The sequence below is a fragment of the Miscanthus floridulus genome, chromosome 14, assembly GCF_019320115.1.
Source record: "Miscanthus floridulus cultivar M001 chromosome 14, ASM1932011v1, whole genome shotgun sequence".
Taxonomy (NCBI): domain Eukaryota; kingdom Viridiplantae; phylum Streptophyta; class Magnoliopsida; order Poales; family Poaceae; genus Miscanthus; species Miscanthus floridulus.
This window is the reverse complement of record NC_089593.1, coordinates 52,968,983-52,988,460: the sequence shown is the minus strand read 5'-3', so window position 1 is coordinate 52,988,460 and position 19,478 is coordinate 52,968,983. Positions and strand designations below refer to the sequence as shown.

Sequence of the window (19,478 nt, the reverse complement as noted above, 5' to 3'; positions counted from 1 at the left end):
CCTATTTTATTTGATAAAGAGAAACAAAAGTGGAAACAAACAAGGGCTCCACTAGTTGAAAACACTAGGGAGCCTTAAATCATCATCATCAGTATTATTATTATTATTATTATTATTATTATTATTATTATTATTATTATTGTTGTTGTTGTTGTTGTTGTTGTTGTTGTTGTTGTTTATTAATTATTGTATTTTTTAAGTCTTCACCTAACTTCTTCTTATTATTATTATTATTATTATTATTATTATTATTATTATTATTATTATTATTATTATTATTATTATTATTATTATTATTATTATTATTAGTTTTAACTCAAGCAAGGCTAAAGTAAGGATTGCAATGTAAGAATTAGCCTTGATTCATCTCCACACTAGATTACTTCTACTGTTTATAAAAGTACTACTCTAAGTTCATCAGCCAACATTTAACACCATGTCAAGTTTTGATTAAAGAAGGCTATTTTAACCTAAGCACCATGCTTAATTTAAAAAGCCTATGGGTGTATTGATCAAATACACCCAAAACAAAGTATATGACATAAACAACGGAAAGCATGATTTTGCATGATCAAGATATATCCAATGGAGACAAGCATGAGTTAAAGAAGTTGGTGAACATTTAGTTTATTTTTTATCATTATTCTCTCCCTTTTTATAGCAAGATAGAGCTAACATTGTCATCATCATTTTTGTGCATGGAACTTTTGGGATTCTCACCATCCTCCCCCACACTTGGACTTCTGTGTAAAAGTCAAGTGTGTAATTTTGGGGTCTCCTTTTTTAGTGTTTTCCATCATCAAAGATCATCAAGGTATGTAGTCGATGTAGCTCTCATATTTTCAGGCATCATATGTCCCCTGTTCTTCTTGATCTTAACCTGAAAGGGTTAACACACAAGAATACCCGAAGCTGCATACTAACTTGATAACATTTTCTTGTTTTTATCAATAAGAAAGTTGTTTTTTTATAATAATCCCTCTTCTCTTTTTTTATGATAATCCAAGGTATCTCCCGGTAGTGCTTTGTTTATGGTCATAAGCTTGACCTTGGGAACTTCATCTTGCAGCTAGCATTGGTGGTGTAGTTCCCAACTTCACCACAAAGTATTGAGCATTTTCATTCAAGCTACAAGGTTAGTGCCACAATGCAACTATGTGATTTGCAATATCTATGATGAATGAAGGCATCAACAACCATCCTCTTAAAAAGTTTGGAGACAAGGATCAAGTGGTGGTTGTGATCCTTGTGGAAGCATGTGGCACTAAGCAAAATGTCCATGGCAGAGAAGTTTTCGTTCTCAAGAGATATATCGTGTGGAAACAACATTGAGCCTCGATCATTATCGAGAATAATGGTTTTATGGCCAGAGGGACATAGCTTATGTTCAAGCGAGGTTGGCGATGGATGTTCAGTTTCACTAGAAAGCCTAGGTGAAATGAACGGGGAAATGAACTTCACCTCCTCGGATGGGTTATGGTTGGGATAATGCTCCGCCATGGGGTTTTCTAGGTGAGTGGCAGAAGCATTTTTCCCACATTCTTCACCAAGGCTCCCATGAGTAGGTTTCTTTTGGAAAAGTTTTTCAAAGGGTTAGCCTATGAGAAGTTCAAAGTCGAGGATGGCAAAGATATAGAAATCTAAGTGAACCTTGGTTTCATTAATTTCAATTGGCACGTCCCTAACAATCCCACTACACTCAAAGATGAGTCCTAAGGGACTTTTGAAAAGTTTGTTGGTCAGAATTAGCGACATGTTGCCCAAAGGATTTTTCGCTAGAAATTCTGACATGATACTAGTCCTGACTATGGGGTTGTGCAAGGCTTCTATGTTTGTTCTCCTTTATATGGTTTCATAAACTATAAGAGAGATATGGGTTTTGTGAACAATGATACTATAACTTTCTTGGATGAAGAAATGACCAAAATAAAAGTTGTAGAACATGACCAGTTCTACAACTTTGTTGTTGATGACTTTTTCAAATGAAATCATTTACTACTTCAAAATGTTATTTGAAGTTACATTTCTTGAAATTCAAATTTTGAATTGATAAAACACAGTCACATAAAAATGACAAAAAATAATAGCTGTAACAACACAATAAATAGGTAGAGCATGATTTTTACAACATTTTAGGAAAAATCATCAAATTTGAAGTTAGTATGAGGGAGAAAGACTAGTTACAAGTTTCAGCCAGAGATTAAAAAGAAAAATCACACTTGTTCATCAATCTTTGAATCAATTTAATTGCCACGGACCCTATTTTACTAATTAAATCCACTGCTTGTTCAAACTCTTTACATAGCACAATGGAAAACACACTTGCTTTTGGCCCTAGATGTCAAGGTTCGCTCCTTGGGTGGGACACAATTTTTTGTGGCTTTTTTTATTACTACAGATGCATCTTGCTAACACGTGTCTGTACTAATTAATTTCTGCAACCCTTATTTTAATGATTTCCATCGACTGAGTGGAAACATCCCCCACTCGCTCTCATTCCCATCCCCCTCTCGCTCTCGTTCCTAGTTCCCCTCTCTCCACGACAAGCGGTGGTAGCACGACGATGGGTGCGAGTGCTGGTTCTCGGCTGCGCATCCATTTTGGGAAGATGGCGATAGGCCCCGGTGCCGCTTCGTCGTCCAGTGCATCTGTGCGAGAGCGAGGAGTGAGACAAGGGCAATGTAACATCCCCGATGTTAAAAAGCAATTAAAATTTGATCATGAGCATCATGAAGCATAATCATCAAGTATTGTGGCATTAATGCATTCTATGTTTCATTTGTACCATGTCCATGTTACACATGTTCTGTTTCACATGTTGCATGAAATAATGTCAATAATAGTGTTTAAGGTTCTTTGTGAATTTATATATTTGAATTTGCTTGAGCAATTAAAATGTTAAAATAAATCTTGTTGTTTCAAGTGTGCTTTATAATATAGAATAAAAGTTTATTTAAGTTTTCAAATCAAACATGCTTAAATTTAATCTCAAAGATTGAATTCAATAACCAATTCTCATACTTAGTCAATTTGACTAAGTCCCTGATTATTAGTTATAAAGTTCAATGTTTGGGATTTTATTAAATCAATTTTCATAAATAAAATTTGTCCAAACTTGTTCCTTTGCTTGGTGCTATGTTTAAGCTTTATTAATGTGTAATTAGATGTAATAGTTGAATCATGTTTAGCCTCTAATTAATTACCCAAAAATGTTTGAGTAAAACAGTTTTCAAAATCCTAACTGAAGTTCAGTAGATTAGTTTCAATCTACCTATCTTCTTTAGATTAGATCTATCTAACCAGTTAGAACTAGGCGATGGTTCCTAAAGCAAAGTTGGAGAGCAAATCAAGATGTGGACCTTTTGTTTTTGGAGCCAATCGAGTTGCCATTTGGATTTGGGAGAAAATGGAGGGAGAAGATGCCCTGTCAGGCTGCTATAGTGCACGATGCCTAAGAGCACTCTACCTATCTGCTCGCCACCGCCGTCAACCATTTTGTGCCACCTTCACACATGGAAGCACACAACTGCTTTGGTGGCAAGACCCCAAGTAGGAGCTGGACGCCCCGACGCTTCGGCCTCGCCTATACCTCACCCAATTAGCCACCGTCCTCACCTTTCCCTTTTTCCAACGCCGCCATCGAGCTCTCGCTCCACCGTTGATTTCTTCACTCTTGTTCCACCTATGCCCAATTCACCTCGTAGCTAGCTTTGCCTGCTCATAGCGCATCGGTCGAGCTAGCTAGTGCCACCTCTAGCCACTAGAGTTGCCCAGGCATTGTTGTCTTCCTCGGCGACACCCACAACGCTGCCATGACTACCCCCATCATGGCCAAGCCACTCCGATGAGCCTCTCGCCAATTTGTTTCACGCGCTAGCTTCGCGATGATCCCCTAGTACTTATCAGCTTGTCGGTTTTCACAGATAAGCCACAGACATATCAAAACATCATCACCACCGTGAGTTCATGCCACCATCGTTGTCCTCACTGCTGACCACCCAGCTCCGTTGTGTCCCTGACTCAACCATCTAGTGTTTTCAAGTCACGTTCAGCTCCTGAAGCTAACCATGCCCTCTAATTTGACTCAACCACATCCTAGCTGTCAGAACGCTGCCGTGCCTGCGTGCTTTGCCCTGCTAAGCCGCCGCGGCCTCAGTCGTGTGCGCTACTAATCCTAATCCACCCAACGAAGCCCTTGGGCGGGTTTGCGAGGTCGAGAGGAGTGAGTAGGAGCAAGCCCCATCGCCGAAGATGTTACCGTTGGTCGCAACTGTGACATCGGAGCTCCATCATGTTGCCATGGCCACCAATGTGTTTGTTGCTATGCTCCAGATGTTCAACTGGTACCACCAGAGAGTGCACGAGGGAGTGGGGAGTTCACCGGGATAACTCTCGTCGCTGGCGAGGTCACTACCGACGAGAACCCATCGGTCAAAGGTCGCTAGCGCCACAGCCAGCATGGGCACGACGTCGGGTCCGGTTATCAGTGAGAGTGGGTAAGGGAGGGGTGAGTAAGAAAAGGTTTTCAGTGTTTTTTATTTTCAAAAAAAGATAAAATGTATAGTTTTATGTTTAATTCATAACAAAATAATTAGAGCTGATAAAATTATGAAAATTTTTGTGTAAGCTTGTTATCATATGCTTAATCATGGAAAAATATTAGTTAGTCATAATTAGTAGTTTTGTTATGCTTAAAAATTACCTCTTTTAATTAACAAATGAACTCTACATGATTTTTATAGATAAAGATATTAATCATTTTATCATGAAACTTTTTGTGTATGCTTTGCACACTTAGATCTACCTTCATAAAAATTATGGTCTATTTTGACAATCCTAACTTGCTTAGTTAATAAATATTAAAATGAATTAGGATAAATCATAAAATGACATGGTGTATTTTGGAGTTGATTGTAGCCTTGGAACACCAAACCCCTGATGTTCCTTGGCAACTTAAGTCCTTTCCATGATATGCTTATCCTCAACTTGTTATATATAATAAATAAATGGTTTAATTAAATGCTTAATTAGTAGATCCATGTTTATAAGCCTTGATTGCTCCTTATTTGCATAGAGAAAGTGGTTATGATATGTGGATGGTTTTCATGTTAATCTTACTGGTCCATGTTAAGCTAATATTTTCATGATAACAACTTATTAACTTGTGGTTAATAATTAAAATGCTTTGTAAGGTAATGACCCTAGTTCTTAGTGAAGGAAAGTTGTACTCAAGATAATTAACTTTGTTTATCTTCTGTTAATGCACTTGAATATCTTTCATCATGCATCATGGCATGTAGTCCATCATGTTAAGCAAAACATCATTTATTGCGTGTAGTGTACGAGAGTGAGAAGGCTCGTGTCGATCAAGTTTCGGAGAAGGTCTATCCACCAGTGGTGTTTGTGCCAAGTTTGACCTCTGGATCTTTCTGTGGAAACTAACTTCTCTGCAATGCCGACAAGCCCTAGAGCATAAACCCATCTCTAGTATTTACAAATCTTTATTACACTTTAAGTCTTGTGAGATGTGCATTAAATAATTAGGAGTTGGTCGAATACCGTTGCTACATGATTACCTTGATAATCAAGTATCCTTAGTTATATCCTGCTAGTATGAATAGGTCGGTACCTCTTATCCTTAGTAATGTTTAGACTTTGTTAGAAGTCGAATGATGGTTTCATCGTTTGAGAGAAATAGGTTTAGCTTGCTCTTCTCAGCTCTACTGATGGATCATGAGAATACCATGATAATGTTAATGTTTAAATTGAGACGGCGGGTAGCTTGCATCATGAAATGATTCGATGTAGTGCTCCTCCTATGTCGATTGAGGACCGTTTGTTGTAGACCTATCATGTTCGAGACCTTGTAGTACTAGCCACATACTCCAATAAGCCTACGACCTTAGCTATTCCATTATGAGAAAAGGTAACCACACACTAGGAGTGGGAGATGGCGAGAGTAGCGTGTACCCACCCTACGAAAACATCACATATGACGTAGGGCGGTGGAGTACTGTATTCTCGGGTAGTGTGGACCGGTTCATGTTTTGGAGGATCCAAGTGAAGGTTAATATATGTAGGTCTAGGGCCTGCATATGTTGTATGGTAAGGAAACCCTAGCTAGGCCAAATCGATTTGAATCGTTGTGCTTCTCAAAGAAGGAGACTCAATCCCCTGATCTACATCATAGCTAATCAATGGAACATGGTTACTTGAGGATATGAGATGAAAAGAGATGAGATGATTAATGAAGTGATTCATTTAGATTAGGTGCAAATTGGATACTACTGGTAAACTTAATACACAGCTAAAACATTGAAAGTAAGGATCCACTCATAGTAAGCTTTTCTGCAAAAGTTACTTCTTGCTTCAATCTTTCCTTAAAGCTAGCATGCCCTTGGAGTCTTTTCTTTTGGTTGGGTAAGACTTGTTGATTACCCTCAAGTACTCAGGGTTTGTTAACCCCTGTTGTAGGTTCTGACTCATGTTGCTAATTGAGGTCCTGTTAGTGGGCTCGACATGATCTAATCATCTCTTCTACCTTAGGTGTTTTACCTAAGTGGCTTATGTAATTCTACTCACTTTTGTGGAACTTAAGTTAAGTTTGACTTGAACATGTCTTGTAAGCTAATGTTATAAGTCTTTCCACACTCCGATGTATGATATTTTTGTACCAAATGTTGTAATGTTGTGGTAACTCCATGTTGATCCTGTATGAGTTGTAAAATGTGGATGATTCGGGGTTCCCCGAGGACACTCGACAGACTACCAGAGTTATCTGGCTCTCATGTACAATAGTCAGAGGTCTTTAAGACAATGATAGGTGCACATGGGCCATATAATTTAGGTGGAACAAGGGTGAAGAAATAGATGGCAAAGCAATAGCTCGACGGTGGTGCTGGGAGAAGGGAAAGGTGAGGATGGCTGATGGTCGGGCGAGGTATTGGCGAGGGCGAAGCATCGGGAATCCAGCCCCTATTTGGGGCATTGCCATTGAAGTAGTTGTGTGTTTGCACGCGCGAAGGCGGCACGAAATGGTGGGCGGCGGCGGTGAGCATGCAGGCAGAGTGCTCACTGGTGTCATGCACTGTAGCAGCCTGATAGGGCATCTTCTCCCTCCATTTTCTCCCAAATCCAAATGGCAACTCAATTGGCTCCAAAAAAGTTTCACACCTTGATTTGCTTTCCAACTTTGCTTTAGGAACCATCTCCTAATTCTAACTGGTTAGAGAGATCTAATCTAAAGAAGATAGGTAGATTGAAACTGATCTACACAACTTCAGTTAGGGTTTTGAAAACTATTTTACTCAAACATTTTTGGGTAATTAATTAGAGTCTAAACATGATTCAACTATTACATCTAATTACATATTAACAAAGCTTAAACATAGCACCAAGCAAAGGAACAAGTTTGGATAAATTTTATTTATGAAAATTGATTTAATAAAATCCCAAACATTGAACTTTATAACTAATAATCAGGGACTTAGTCAAACTGACTAAGTATGAGAATTGGTTATTGAATTCAATCTTTGAGCTTAAATTTAAGCATGTTTGATTTGAAACTTAAATATACTTTTATTCTATATTATAAAGCACACTTGAAACAACAATATTTATTTTAACAACATTTTAATTGCTCAAGCAAATTCACATATATAAGTTCATAAAGACCATTAAACACTATTATTAACATCATTTCATGCAACATGTGAAACATAACATGTGCAACATGGACATGGTATAAATGAAACATAGAATGCATTAATGCCACAATACTTGATGATTATGCTTCCTGATGCTCATGATCAAGTTTTAACTATTTTTTAACATCTAGGATGTTATAGGCAACCATTGTGCCCATTCTGTAGGACAACAACCATTGTGGAGTAGACCTCCCAAACCCAAAATAATCCAATGAAGCAGTTCTACACTTGCAGGAGTCATGATTGGGTAAGTTATGTTCATTGATTTGGGGATGATTTGGGAGGTTTCCAATTGGCGCTAGGGTTCATCCCCACCTTCTGTTCTTGTTCCTGAGCAGGGTAGCGGCCAGTGTGAATTCTTCAAGTGGAAGCTAGAGAGCCCAGGTGAAGCCATGGACACTGTAGGATTGATGGATGGCATGAGGGAAATTAAGGTGGCTCTGTTGAACTTAACCAATATGGTGTCTGCCTAGAGGGTGGATATGAGTAGCATAGCTAGGGGACAGAGAGTGACTAGGTGGATGAATGTGGCCTATGTGTTTGTAGGAGTTGTGAGCTTTGTTGTCATGTGCATGTTGTTGTATAAGAATGTTGAATGATCTTTGCTTTGTATAAGAATGTTGAATGAATGGAATGAATCTTTGCTTTGTAATATCTTGATCTTTGTTGTCATGTTGCTGTGTTTGTTGAACTGAATCTTTGCTTTGCAGTGGGACACAATTGTTTGCCCTACTTTTTTACTACTACAAACACGTCTTAGCTTCACGAGTTTGTAGTAAGAAATTTCATTTTGCCCATCCTATTTTTCCAAACTCCTCACTAGCAAAAAGCAAACATGTTATGTTTTTAACAATTAAAATTGTGCTATTATCGAACTCACGATCATAGCGCACTGGTAACACCCTTACTTGTGGACCTAGAGGTCTCAGGTTTGATCCCCATGGGGGACAAAATCTTTGCTTTTTTGCATATCACAAACGCACCTTCTTTCTTTTCCTTTTGCCCGCCCTTTTTTCCAAATTTCCCGCAACAATTCCCCAAATCCATTCACATTCATGCATTTGCCGCATTCTAGGGTTCCACTGTCCGTGCTGCTCTGCACCGCTGCCTCCGCCGCATTCTAGGGTTCTGCCTCTGTCTTCGCCCCATCTACTCCCCGCATTCTAGGGTTCCACCGCTGTCGCATCCACCCACCATCCGTATCCGCATGCCAGCGGTCGCCCACCTTCATCTCCCACACCATTCACCAAGGTCCAACAACCATCGTCTTCGTGGCTGTCCTTCGCCATTGTCTCCAACTCCATCCAGTAGGGCATGACGCGCCATCTCCAAAGCTATTGGCCGTGGTGGTGGCTGTTCTAGAGGCACTATGAGTGGAGTAGAGGCCACAGGTTGATGGCATCTTCCTCTTTCAGCAACCCCTTAGTCCTCTCTAACAGTGCTAGCCTCCTCCTTCGACCCCATCGGGTGAGTTCTAACGTGGATTTTCTTCCGTTAGATGTAGCAGCTTAGTGATTTTGCAATAGCAAAGGATTTGTAGTAGGAAAGGCTATTATCGAGTCTCTGTTTGTTTCTAGTTGAGGGATTTTTGATGGATAGTTGTCAGGTGTAGTAGATAGATAAGGAGCAGTAGATGGATTTTTGGAAATTAGAATGTCTGGTTATGCTTGTAGATGAAACCTGGTAGTTTTGTTCTAGTTGAGTGGATTGAGATGTTCTTGTGCCTATGACATGAATGAAATACTAGACTAGTAGCATTGGTTTCTAGAGCCTAAACTTATACATTTATTTTAGTCTTATCATGTCTACTGAACACTTGCTCTAGACTAAAGTTAACTGAAATTATAGATGCTAAACACTTGCTCTAGACCTATAGATCATTGAGATGTAGATGTTGTGCAATGGGTTTGCTATATTAGCTTTTCTATAATACTGAACACTTGCTCATAGTCTACTTATGCTTGTTGATCAGTATAAACTCTTGTGGGTCATACTTAGCTGAGAATTGCAGTTAGTATTACATAATCTGTTGTATTTTCTATTGCTTCCTTAACTATTGATCTAGTTGTTGATGATCTAGTTGAGTGGATTGAGATGTTCTATAGCCTGAACTTGTAGATGTATTTTAGTCTATTCTGAATTTTTTATTCTGAATTGTACATCATCTCATGACATTTTTGTTGTTGTTTTCACTGTATATGTGTCAAACATGGATCTGTGGTGCTATAAAAGGGTGTCTGTACTGCTAGCTATTGACTGTTGTTACAGTCCCTATTAGAATGGTAAGATGTAGCTTTGTGATAAACTAACACTAGTTACTGTTAGATGGCAGTGCTCTATCATATGCACTAACAACCTTGCTCACCTTTGTTTGATAGATGTCTGATCACGCATCTATGGCATCATCAGGAGGAGAAGATGATGAACCAACTAACAGTGGAGAAGAGGGACACAATAGAGATGCTAATGAAGAGGAGGAAGAGAGAGATGCGGATGCAAGGGACCAAGAGGGAGATGCTACTATAGAGGATGAAGAGAGAGATGCTAATGCAGAGGCGTAGCAATCTGAACCTCCTCGTCAACCCCGAAGAAGAAAGCGGACAGTCACCCGGTGGCCAAATGACAAGCTAACCGTCATGAAGCTCACTCTGGTTGGGATTCCCACATAGAAGAGGGACTAGATAAGAATGAGGAGGTTGATTGGTCTAATTGCTAGACAAAGGATCTCCTTGGTCCTGTCTTCATTCAATTCACTAAGTGAACAAGACAAGATGACTATATTTGATGAGTGTGTCCAGCCTTTGTTGGAGTTTCTAGAAGAATTGAATGCTATTGCGTGTAAGAAGATAATGCAGATGGTAGCCAAGAGTTGGACAACCCACAAAAGCAACCTTACATGCAATTTTATCAACAAAGGGTTGGATGCCACGGTGAAGCACACATACATTTTGAAAGAAGATTGGGCAAACTTTGTGAATTGAATGACAGTGAAGAAGCAAAGGCAGCAAGTGAGAAGTACAAGAAGCTTTGGTAGAGGAACTTGCATGACCACTACATGGGGACAGCAGGGTATGAAGGGAAAGCCGCAAAGTGGGAGCAGGAGGACAGGGAGTTAGCCACCCAAGGCATCAGTAATCCATGGGACCAGTTTCCAAGTGGCCGCCCAAGGAATTGGCTACATGCACGGAGTACTTTGGTTAAGTCAGGAGGAAGTGCTGAGATTCGTTGGTTAAAAGATTTAGCTGAAAGTGTATCTAAGAAAATTATAGAGAATCAAGGAGCCCTTGAGTCTTTAGGGCTCACTTTGGTTAGGGAAAAGGATGTGCTCATAGAGGTCTTAGGCAACCCAAAACAGACAGGCCACGTGCATGGTGTGTCTAGTTATAGTGGTTGGAAGCATTGGTTGGATTGCACCGGCATGTACAGAAAGAGGAAGCAATCAACAAGTGATGTGGATGTGGAAGCCATCAAAGAAGAAGTTAGAAGCCTAGTGACATAAGAAGTTACCAAGAAGGTCACAAATGATATCATGTCCATGCTGCATGATCAAGGACTACATTTGAGGTCGCCTTCCAACACCCCTAGCCCTGTAGGTGGTCGAAAGAGTAGCTATGCCTCAGCCTCGGATGCAGTCGACATAGATTACTTCGATGGACTTGAGGCAACTCTAGATCTAGATACTGTTGACCTTCTAACAGAGCCAACACCTTGTACCCTTGTAATCAACCCTAGAGGTTATTAGATGGAGGTAGCAAGGGGTATGGTGTTTCCATAGCAAAGTGACCTATGTTCACAACTAGTAGTGCAAGATTATGCCATTGTACATATTGATTATGTATATCCTAAACATGAGGACAGACCGCTGAGTCCACGCCCAAGTCCTGAGGTAAGAACTCTTGGACAGGCTCTATACAAGAGGGTCTAGTGGAGGAGAGGACATCTTGTGGTATCATCAAAGGTACTCTCTTCTCCAAAATTACTAAGACCTCCACGGCATTAGAGCTCCAAAAGCAATCAAAAGGACCTTGTGGGAGGCAATGAGAAGGCAAAGAGTGCCTCTAAGAGTGCAACTGTTGACAAGCCAAAGAGTGGCACTACTTTAGAAAAGAGTGCTTCAAAGGAGAGTGTGGCAGCGCTGGAGCCACCGTCGAAGCCAGCTAAGTTCACAACTCCTCTAGCTAACCCACCAATAAAACCTAGAGCAGCCAAGAGTGACAGCAAACTGGAATAGCAGGTGGGTGCTAAGTAGCAGAAGGTGGATAAACCCACCAAATTGTCTAAGAGTGCCCCTGGGGTTCTATATGGACACAGGCCAACCCCAAGTTCAAATTTAGAGAGCGATTCCTATCAGAAACAGAGCTTGAGAAGGCAAGACCTGGGTGTGTTGCTCTTCATGCTTGGTACATGAAAGAATGTGAAGAGAAGAGGACAGCCGGGATGGTTGTTGTTCACGAAACAACATTTTTTACATGAGACAGACACTGAGTTTCTCGCTTGGGGATTAGAAGACTTGTTTCACCTCTTCAAACTTGATAGATTGGATATAGGACTTCTTCACGTGTTGACACTATAAGTACAATTTCATCTATTTTCTGGGCTTGTTCATTTTTAGCTAGGGATGCTCTTCATATATTTGCTTGCTAAATTGTTTTTGTATGTTTCTTTATTCCTAGATGCCTGATTGTAGAAGCTAGGGCCAAAGATGTGCCTGTTGGCATTATTGATTCAGATCTAGTGTCAATAAAGACTATGAACACTGATAGACATTGTAGCGTGGGGTATCTAGATTATTGCCTAAGGAAATATGCCAAGAAAAATTTTGTGATGTTTGCACATAACTGTGATGGGCACTGGATTGTTGTCATCATCGTTCAAAAGTTGTCGAAGGTGATATACCTCAACTCCAATAGAGGCAGGAAGTCAGATTTGAGTCCTATCAAATCTATGATCGATGAGTGAGTATTGTCTAAACTACTATTGACCCATGTATTTCTTTCTTAATTATGTTATTGAAAGTCAAAAAAATTTGATAACAACTCATGTATGTGTAGGAATTTTAGCAATTTCCAACCCAGGCTAAAGAAAGGGCAGAAAAAATTGAAGTTGACCCATGCAGCCAAAATTCCAATAAGTAGTGCTTCACTTCCGGTTGTAAAGTCTTTTTGTCAATTTAATTATTAACCATGTATTTCCTATGTTCGCAGTGCCAGCAGCAAGGTTTGGACCACACATGTGAGTTCTTTGCGGCACACAACTTGATGCTGGCGATGGCACATGCAAATTTGAATGATCCTTAGGTACAATTGCAAATATATATCAGTGATCAATGAATGTTTTAAAAATCTGGATATAGCAGTGTATGTAGCTGACTGCAAGCTAGAGATCTTGTATTGGATTAGCAACTGGGGAATGAATGAATGCTAGCAGGCAGTGTGTAATGCAATTGAGTGCTTGTGCTGGGTCATGGAATGGCAATGGCGCTCGTTGGAGCTTTACCTAGCTGCTATACATACTAGCTTAGTGTCAGCAATTTAGCAAGTGATGTGATGCACTGATGATGCTTTTTCTGTTCACTGATGATGCTTTTGTGCCTATACACACGTTGGCCTTTATCCATACACAGTGTTTTTGTGTTTACTGATGATGCTCTTTGGCAATTATAGGAATTTGAAGTGCAGTCCACTCCCATCAACTTTGAATATATTAGAGAGAAGATCGCCTCGTTTATTGTGTCACAGATCATCAACGAAAAAGACGAGTTTCATTGTGCAGATATGCCTTGATGAAGTGCCTGGTATATATGTTCATTCCATCTGTCCTATAGCTAGCTGCTGTTGTGCCTAATCTGTGAACTGTGTGTTTGGAGCTGGGAGATACAATTGGAGCTGTGAGATACATGTGAATATGTGTGTGATGAACAATCTGTGAACTGTGTGTGATGAACAATGTATACCGTGTGATGAACAAATTAAGTTTTGAGATGAACAGCTGTGATCTTGTATATATATGTCATTTCTATGAGATCTCTGCGTGTGTGTATATATATATATATGTATATATATATGTATATATATATATATATATATATATATATATATATATATAATCTGTGTATATCTGTGCTGTGTGGGTTGTGTTGTGAGCTAACAGACACGTCTGTAGCCTAGACCCGTCTGTGATAAGAAAAATACTACAGACGCGTGTAGAGAATACGAGTATATAGTATGCTACTTACTATAGACGCGTTTATAAATGTCGTCTATAATAGGATCCTTACTACAGACGTGTGTATTGAACATGCGTCGGCACTATTATTCTCGTTACAGATGCGTTTACAAATGTCGTCTGTAGTAGGTTCCCACTATGATTCTTCGCACAGACGCATCTTAATCTTGTCACGGACGACACGCGTCCCAGTAAGAGCTACTGCAGACATGTGTAGGTACTTACCAGTCTCTGTTAAGGGATTTATCACAGACGCGTGTTCGTTTTATCATAGTTGCGTGTTGGTAACACGCGTAAGTAGTATTTACTTATTACAGATGCGTTATGGCAGGGACGCATCTGTGATGTGCCTGAACACGCGTATGTGATGTGCTTTTTTTACACAGTGAGAGTAGAAGCGAGAGAAACCAACGAGAAGCGCGAGAAGCGTTTTCTGGCGGAATCAGCTCGGAGCGATATGGACCATAAGATGAAAGATCGGACGGATCCAATAATTCAGGACGAAGTGGCACCGGTTTGTCTCCGAGAATCAACCGGAGAATATAGGGTTAAAAAAATAATAATGGTAGATCAGTACTTACAGCTCATTGCCTAGTTAGCCCACAAGCCCACAATCAACTAGCAGCCCACGATGTCAAAGGAAACAACCCATGCGGCTAGCGTCCCAAGCCTGGCGCTAGCGCATCTTCATCATTTCGAAAGGGGCGGCGGCGGCTGGTGGGCAGTGCTACAGCAGCCAGCGGCACAGCGTGACAGCGCCAACTGCAGAAGCAAGTCCGACTCATCGCTCGCCAGCAGGCTTGGCCACTGAACACTCGCCAACGGCCTCATTGAAGGCACATAATTTAAAACGGTTCACAATATTGCTTGATGAAATTTAGAGCGAATCGTATTGTGTTTTATACAATTTCGAAGAAATTTATTTGCCCATGCCACTGCATGCTACTTTGATATTTTTGTGATGGAAATCCAAAACAAATATTGTTTTTTCCCATTGTGCTCTTGCAATGTAGATGAAGAAGGGACATTGCCACAATGCCATTATATTACCATATGTACTTTGGTTATTACTATGGATTTATAATGGTCATCAACATACTTTAGTTATTGCTATGGACTTATCACTACTGGAAACTCGCATTCTTCTGTGTGTGCGAAAACACACAGAAAAATATGAATTAAAAATATTTTCTAGCGGTGTACCCTCAGAAAAATACACACGGAAATATAATGATAGAAAAATTCAATTGTTCTGTGTGTTTGCTCAGAAACAATTTTTCTGTGGGTATTACACACTCAGAAAAATTGCGTTAGACCAGATTAAATTTAAATAGTGTGTGCGTTAATCCTCACAGGAAAAAAGAATGTTCGCTATCATAAACAATTTTTCTGTGGGTGTTACATGCACAGAAAAATTGCCTTAACCCAAATTAAATTTAAATGTTGTGTACGTTAATCCTCATAGAAAAAAAGCCTAACAGAAAAATAATAGATAGCATACATATAAAGATACACTCATAGGAAAATTTTTATTTTTCTGTCGGTCTCGGTTAACGCACAGAAAAATAACAGATCACCGACAGAAAAAACCCTTAACTATGCAGCAAATTGGATACAATAATTATATATAAACAGAATAGTAGCAACAACATATTAAATATGGACTGTCCATACTGTAATTTCATCACAATATAATAGATAGCATATATATAAAGATCCAAATGTTCAGCACATTCATTAATGGCATCCGGGCTACATATAGATGATGTCCAAATGGTTCGGCATCGATACATTCAAAAGCATTACCATCTCATCTCAACAGTTCAAGTCTCAGTCAAGATAAGTAAAGTACCAGCATGTATCATTGAGTCATATTATAGCTAAAACTAAAGCTAACAGATTTGAGCCACTACTAGTTAATGTGCAAAAGCACAACTCTACAAAAGAAGAAACCACCATCACATCCATGTTTTGCAACTAAACACAACCATCATATTATCGATGCATGATCGCCATTGTTGTCGGAACCTTGATTGTTGTCAACGTTTGCAGCACGAAGATCCCCATTGGTATGGCCAACATCATTACCATTGTTGACAGATTCTGAGGCAGCATGAGAAGACCTAGTTGCCTGAATGTGAACAAAGTTACAGTAAGTGGAATTGTCTCCCAACAATATAACACTTTTAGCAAAGTCTCTAAATTGGACAAGGTTTAAAGTATTCAAACTGCTGGTTATCAAGGTGTGAAATATTACAAACCAACATAACGTCGCTTTCTCACTGCAATAGCCATGCAAATTCACTGCAGTAGCTATACAACAATCAACATGAGGCCACTTCCTCACTGCTACACTGTGTGTTGACATTCTGAATAGTACCCCACAAAATACTAATCATTTTCTACTTCCTTTCCATATTAAAATCTCTAAGTGATGGATATGACAGCTACAAAACATGTTCATGGTGAAATGAAGATATACTCACAATTGCTTGCGTAGTGGACAAGTGTCGTAACGCTTCTTCTGGTACAACCCTTCCTGTCTCCTGGTAAAGGTTCTACAAGTGTATTGCAAGCACAGATATTTTAGATTTAAATTATTAGATAATTCACATATAATATTGGTGAATTATTTACAAGAGCATTGCACATACCAGTACCAAGCCTACAAGAACTTTGTTTTGCTGCAGTGCATTGTCCTTTTCATGATTCTCTTGTTCCAGCCTTCCATTTGCACGATGTAGCTCTTCTATTTCTCGAGACATGTTTTGCACAGTCACTGAATTTGATGGACGCACACTTATTTCCCTTCCAGCTGCCCTGACATCTGAAGACTTAACCGCACCATTTGCTATGGCAAGACGCCCATGCTTTCTCGGGGCACCACTAGACACATCATATAGCGCCTTTCCATTCAAATATTGTTGTTGCTCAACCTCATGCCCATCCACTTCCATGTCTGCACTGTCTCCATCCTCTTTGTTTGCACATTCTATCCTCTTAACAGCAGCAAGGTAGTCATCCTACAAAGACCAGAACAAGGAAACATGTTCTACAGATTTACAGATAGCCAAAACGTGGTAACGTTGTATTCTGAAATTTCTAGATAGCATCAAGAAAAGATACTTAAATAAATCATAACTAGAGTTCTAGATCACAGAAAAAATATGTTCTTTAATATTTTGGAAAGTTTAAGAAGTTCTCCACATCTTTCTAGTTATAACATAGACCTGATTCTTAAGTTAACAGGGTGAAAAAGCACAAAGAAGCATTGCTTATTCAATGGGGAGTAATAAGATACCAGAGGGGTGCTAAGTGCAGGTTGCTGGCGCAACGACCTTTCCTAAAAATTGAAGATAGCTACTGCCTGTATCTATTTGCTTGCAGGTAGCTAGTAGCATGGCAGCAGGTCCACACCCACAAAGCCTGGTTGCAGCAATCGATCCAGAGACCATTATGATGACAACATGCATCTTCCTCTTCCACATATATGTATATATGCTTATATGTAGAGAGAGAGAGAGAGAGAGAGAGAGAGAGAGGCTGCTTGTTGTGCTTCCTGCGGTAGACATTCCACGGCAAATAAAAGCACTACACATTGTGGTGCACAGTTGCTATGGTGCATGACTTTCACTGGATTGATACTTGCATACCTTAATAATAGTAATACTTAATAATATAGCTTTACCTTACGCTTATATTATCATCAACCGTGTCATGCCATAAATATATTTGACATGACCATCTACATATATATGAGCCTATCAGCTAGCTTATGTTCAATTGTTTGAGATGAATGTGACACTCGATTTAAAGAATGTCAGATACAAATCTAAGGGCCAACAGATCCTAGTGGAACCAGAGCCAGCAGCATCGAGTCACAACCAAATCTAGAAGCACCCATCAAAACTAGATCAAACCAAACCTAGGAACAACCAGTTCCAATTAGACCAAGTTCAAACCAGTCAGAACCTAGTTGGAACAAGACCCAGTTCCAACCGGTTAGAACGTCCCCGGTTTGAACCGGTGAAAATAGAGTTTCCAACCAGTCATAACCATAGCTAGAACCATATCCAGATCAAACCACTCAGAACCCAGTTTGAACAAGTCAGAATTAAAACTAGACCTAGTTGCAACAGGTTCCAACCAGATCTTGAACCAGTTAGAACTCAGTTTGCACTAGTTAGAAACCTAGTTTGACCAGACCCAGCAGCAACAAGTTTCAATCAGACCTAGTTTGAACTGGTCAGATCTAGTTCTAACTAGACCCAACAACAAGATACGATAATGTACATTAAAATCGATTGGCTACAAAATTATATGACAAAAGATGATGACAATATCGAATCCAGTCCCTACAATTTCGTGTGCTGGGGGACTCAAAAACACTCAAGTGCCATTTTTTAGATAAGGGAACCAAGTTCCAACCTAAGTGCCATATAGCTTTCCTCCATATATAACATCATTTAGTTTTATCCATCGATACACATGGCATTACAATACATATGCTTACTACATGTTATGGTATTTTTCCAAATGTGTACTGTGTTAACTTTGTCCATTTTGTTATGCATGTATTTTCCAGACATAGATGAGTGTGAGAACCCAGGGGCATATAGTTGCTATGGAATCTGCCAAAATTTCCTGGGTACATTTCAGTGCCAATGTCCTAATGGAACATATGGAAGTCCATCCACAAAAGATGGTTGTGTTACTACAAAAAAGAAGAATTCCTACATAGGATTAGGTGAGATATTGCCCCCTTTTTATCTTTAGGGGAGCAGTAATATCTTCAAGTAAACTCAATACCACTCGAAGTAGTATACACCCTAGAACTATACAAGAAGAAATTTTCAGCACACATGTCACATACATACCATGCGTTTCTGTGCTTTGTGGCTACTGATTGAACCACATCTACCATTGCTATCTAGGCTTTTCATGCCAGATTTCATCGCAACAAATGTATTAATAGGGGTTGCTTTCTGTGGTCCAAAGTTAGCTTCCTAAAAAATAGTAAATTTTCCAATGAGATATGAATATACAATAGGCTACTAAGTTCCTAAAAAGACATTAAAGAATAAATAATATACATGTGCATACCAATACTTGTTGTATCTCTGTGAATGGTCTAGATCCTCCTCGGTTTTGAGCAATATCTTCATTACTTGAGCGAGATGTTTGCCTCCTCTTACATTTGACCTTGTACTCATCTGAGCACCAATAAGCACAAAGGAGGAGCCACACCTCATCATTCAACCACTCAAGCTTTCCTTGCTTGTATTGCTCATACTCGAGGTCAATATGGCATGCTACTGCATCTTTGATTTCTATGTGTTTTATTTCCCTATAGTACTCCTTGACAGCATCCACACGGACTTGATACATCATGTTCCTCACCCTTTTCTTCAAACAGGCTTCTAGAACACAGTCCGCATCTTGTTGATGTCCTGCTGCAACTTGAAACAAACGTAGCATGTGTACAAAACCATGAACATAGGTTTCACATTGTATAGATTTTAGAAATTTCAAGTTTTAGATGTTGCT

At 39.5% G+C, this 19,478-nt stretch overlaps 1 protein-coding gene across 1 annotated transcript; it reads right to left on the bottom strand.

The window, feature by feature from the left end:
• Window positions 1-15,921: 15,921 nt before the first annotated feature.
• LOC136503452 (uncharacterized) lies at window positions 15,922-18,886 on the bottom strand. The gene is made up of 3 exons (XM_066498527.1): window positions 18,809-18,886; window positions 16,586-16,954; window positions 15,922-16,062 (listed from the first exon to the last, which is right to left on the bottom strand). Exons 1-3 carry the CDS (start codon window positions 18,884-18,886, stop codon window positions 15,922-15,924), a joined length of 588 nt encoding a protein of 195 aa, XP_066354624.1.
• Window positions 18,887-19,478: the final 592 nt, after the last annotated feature.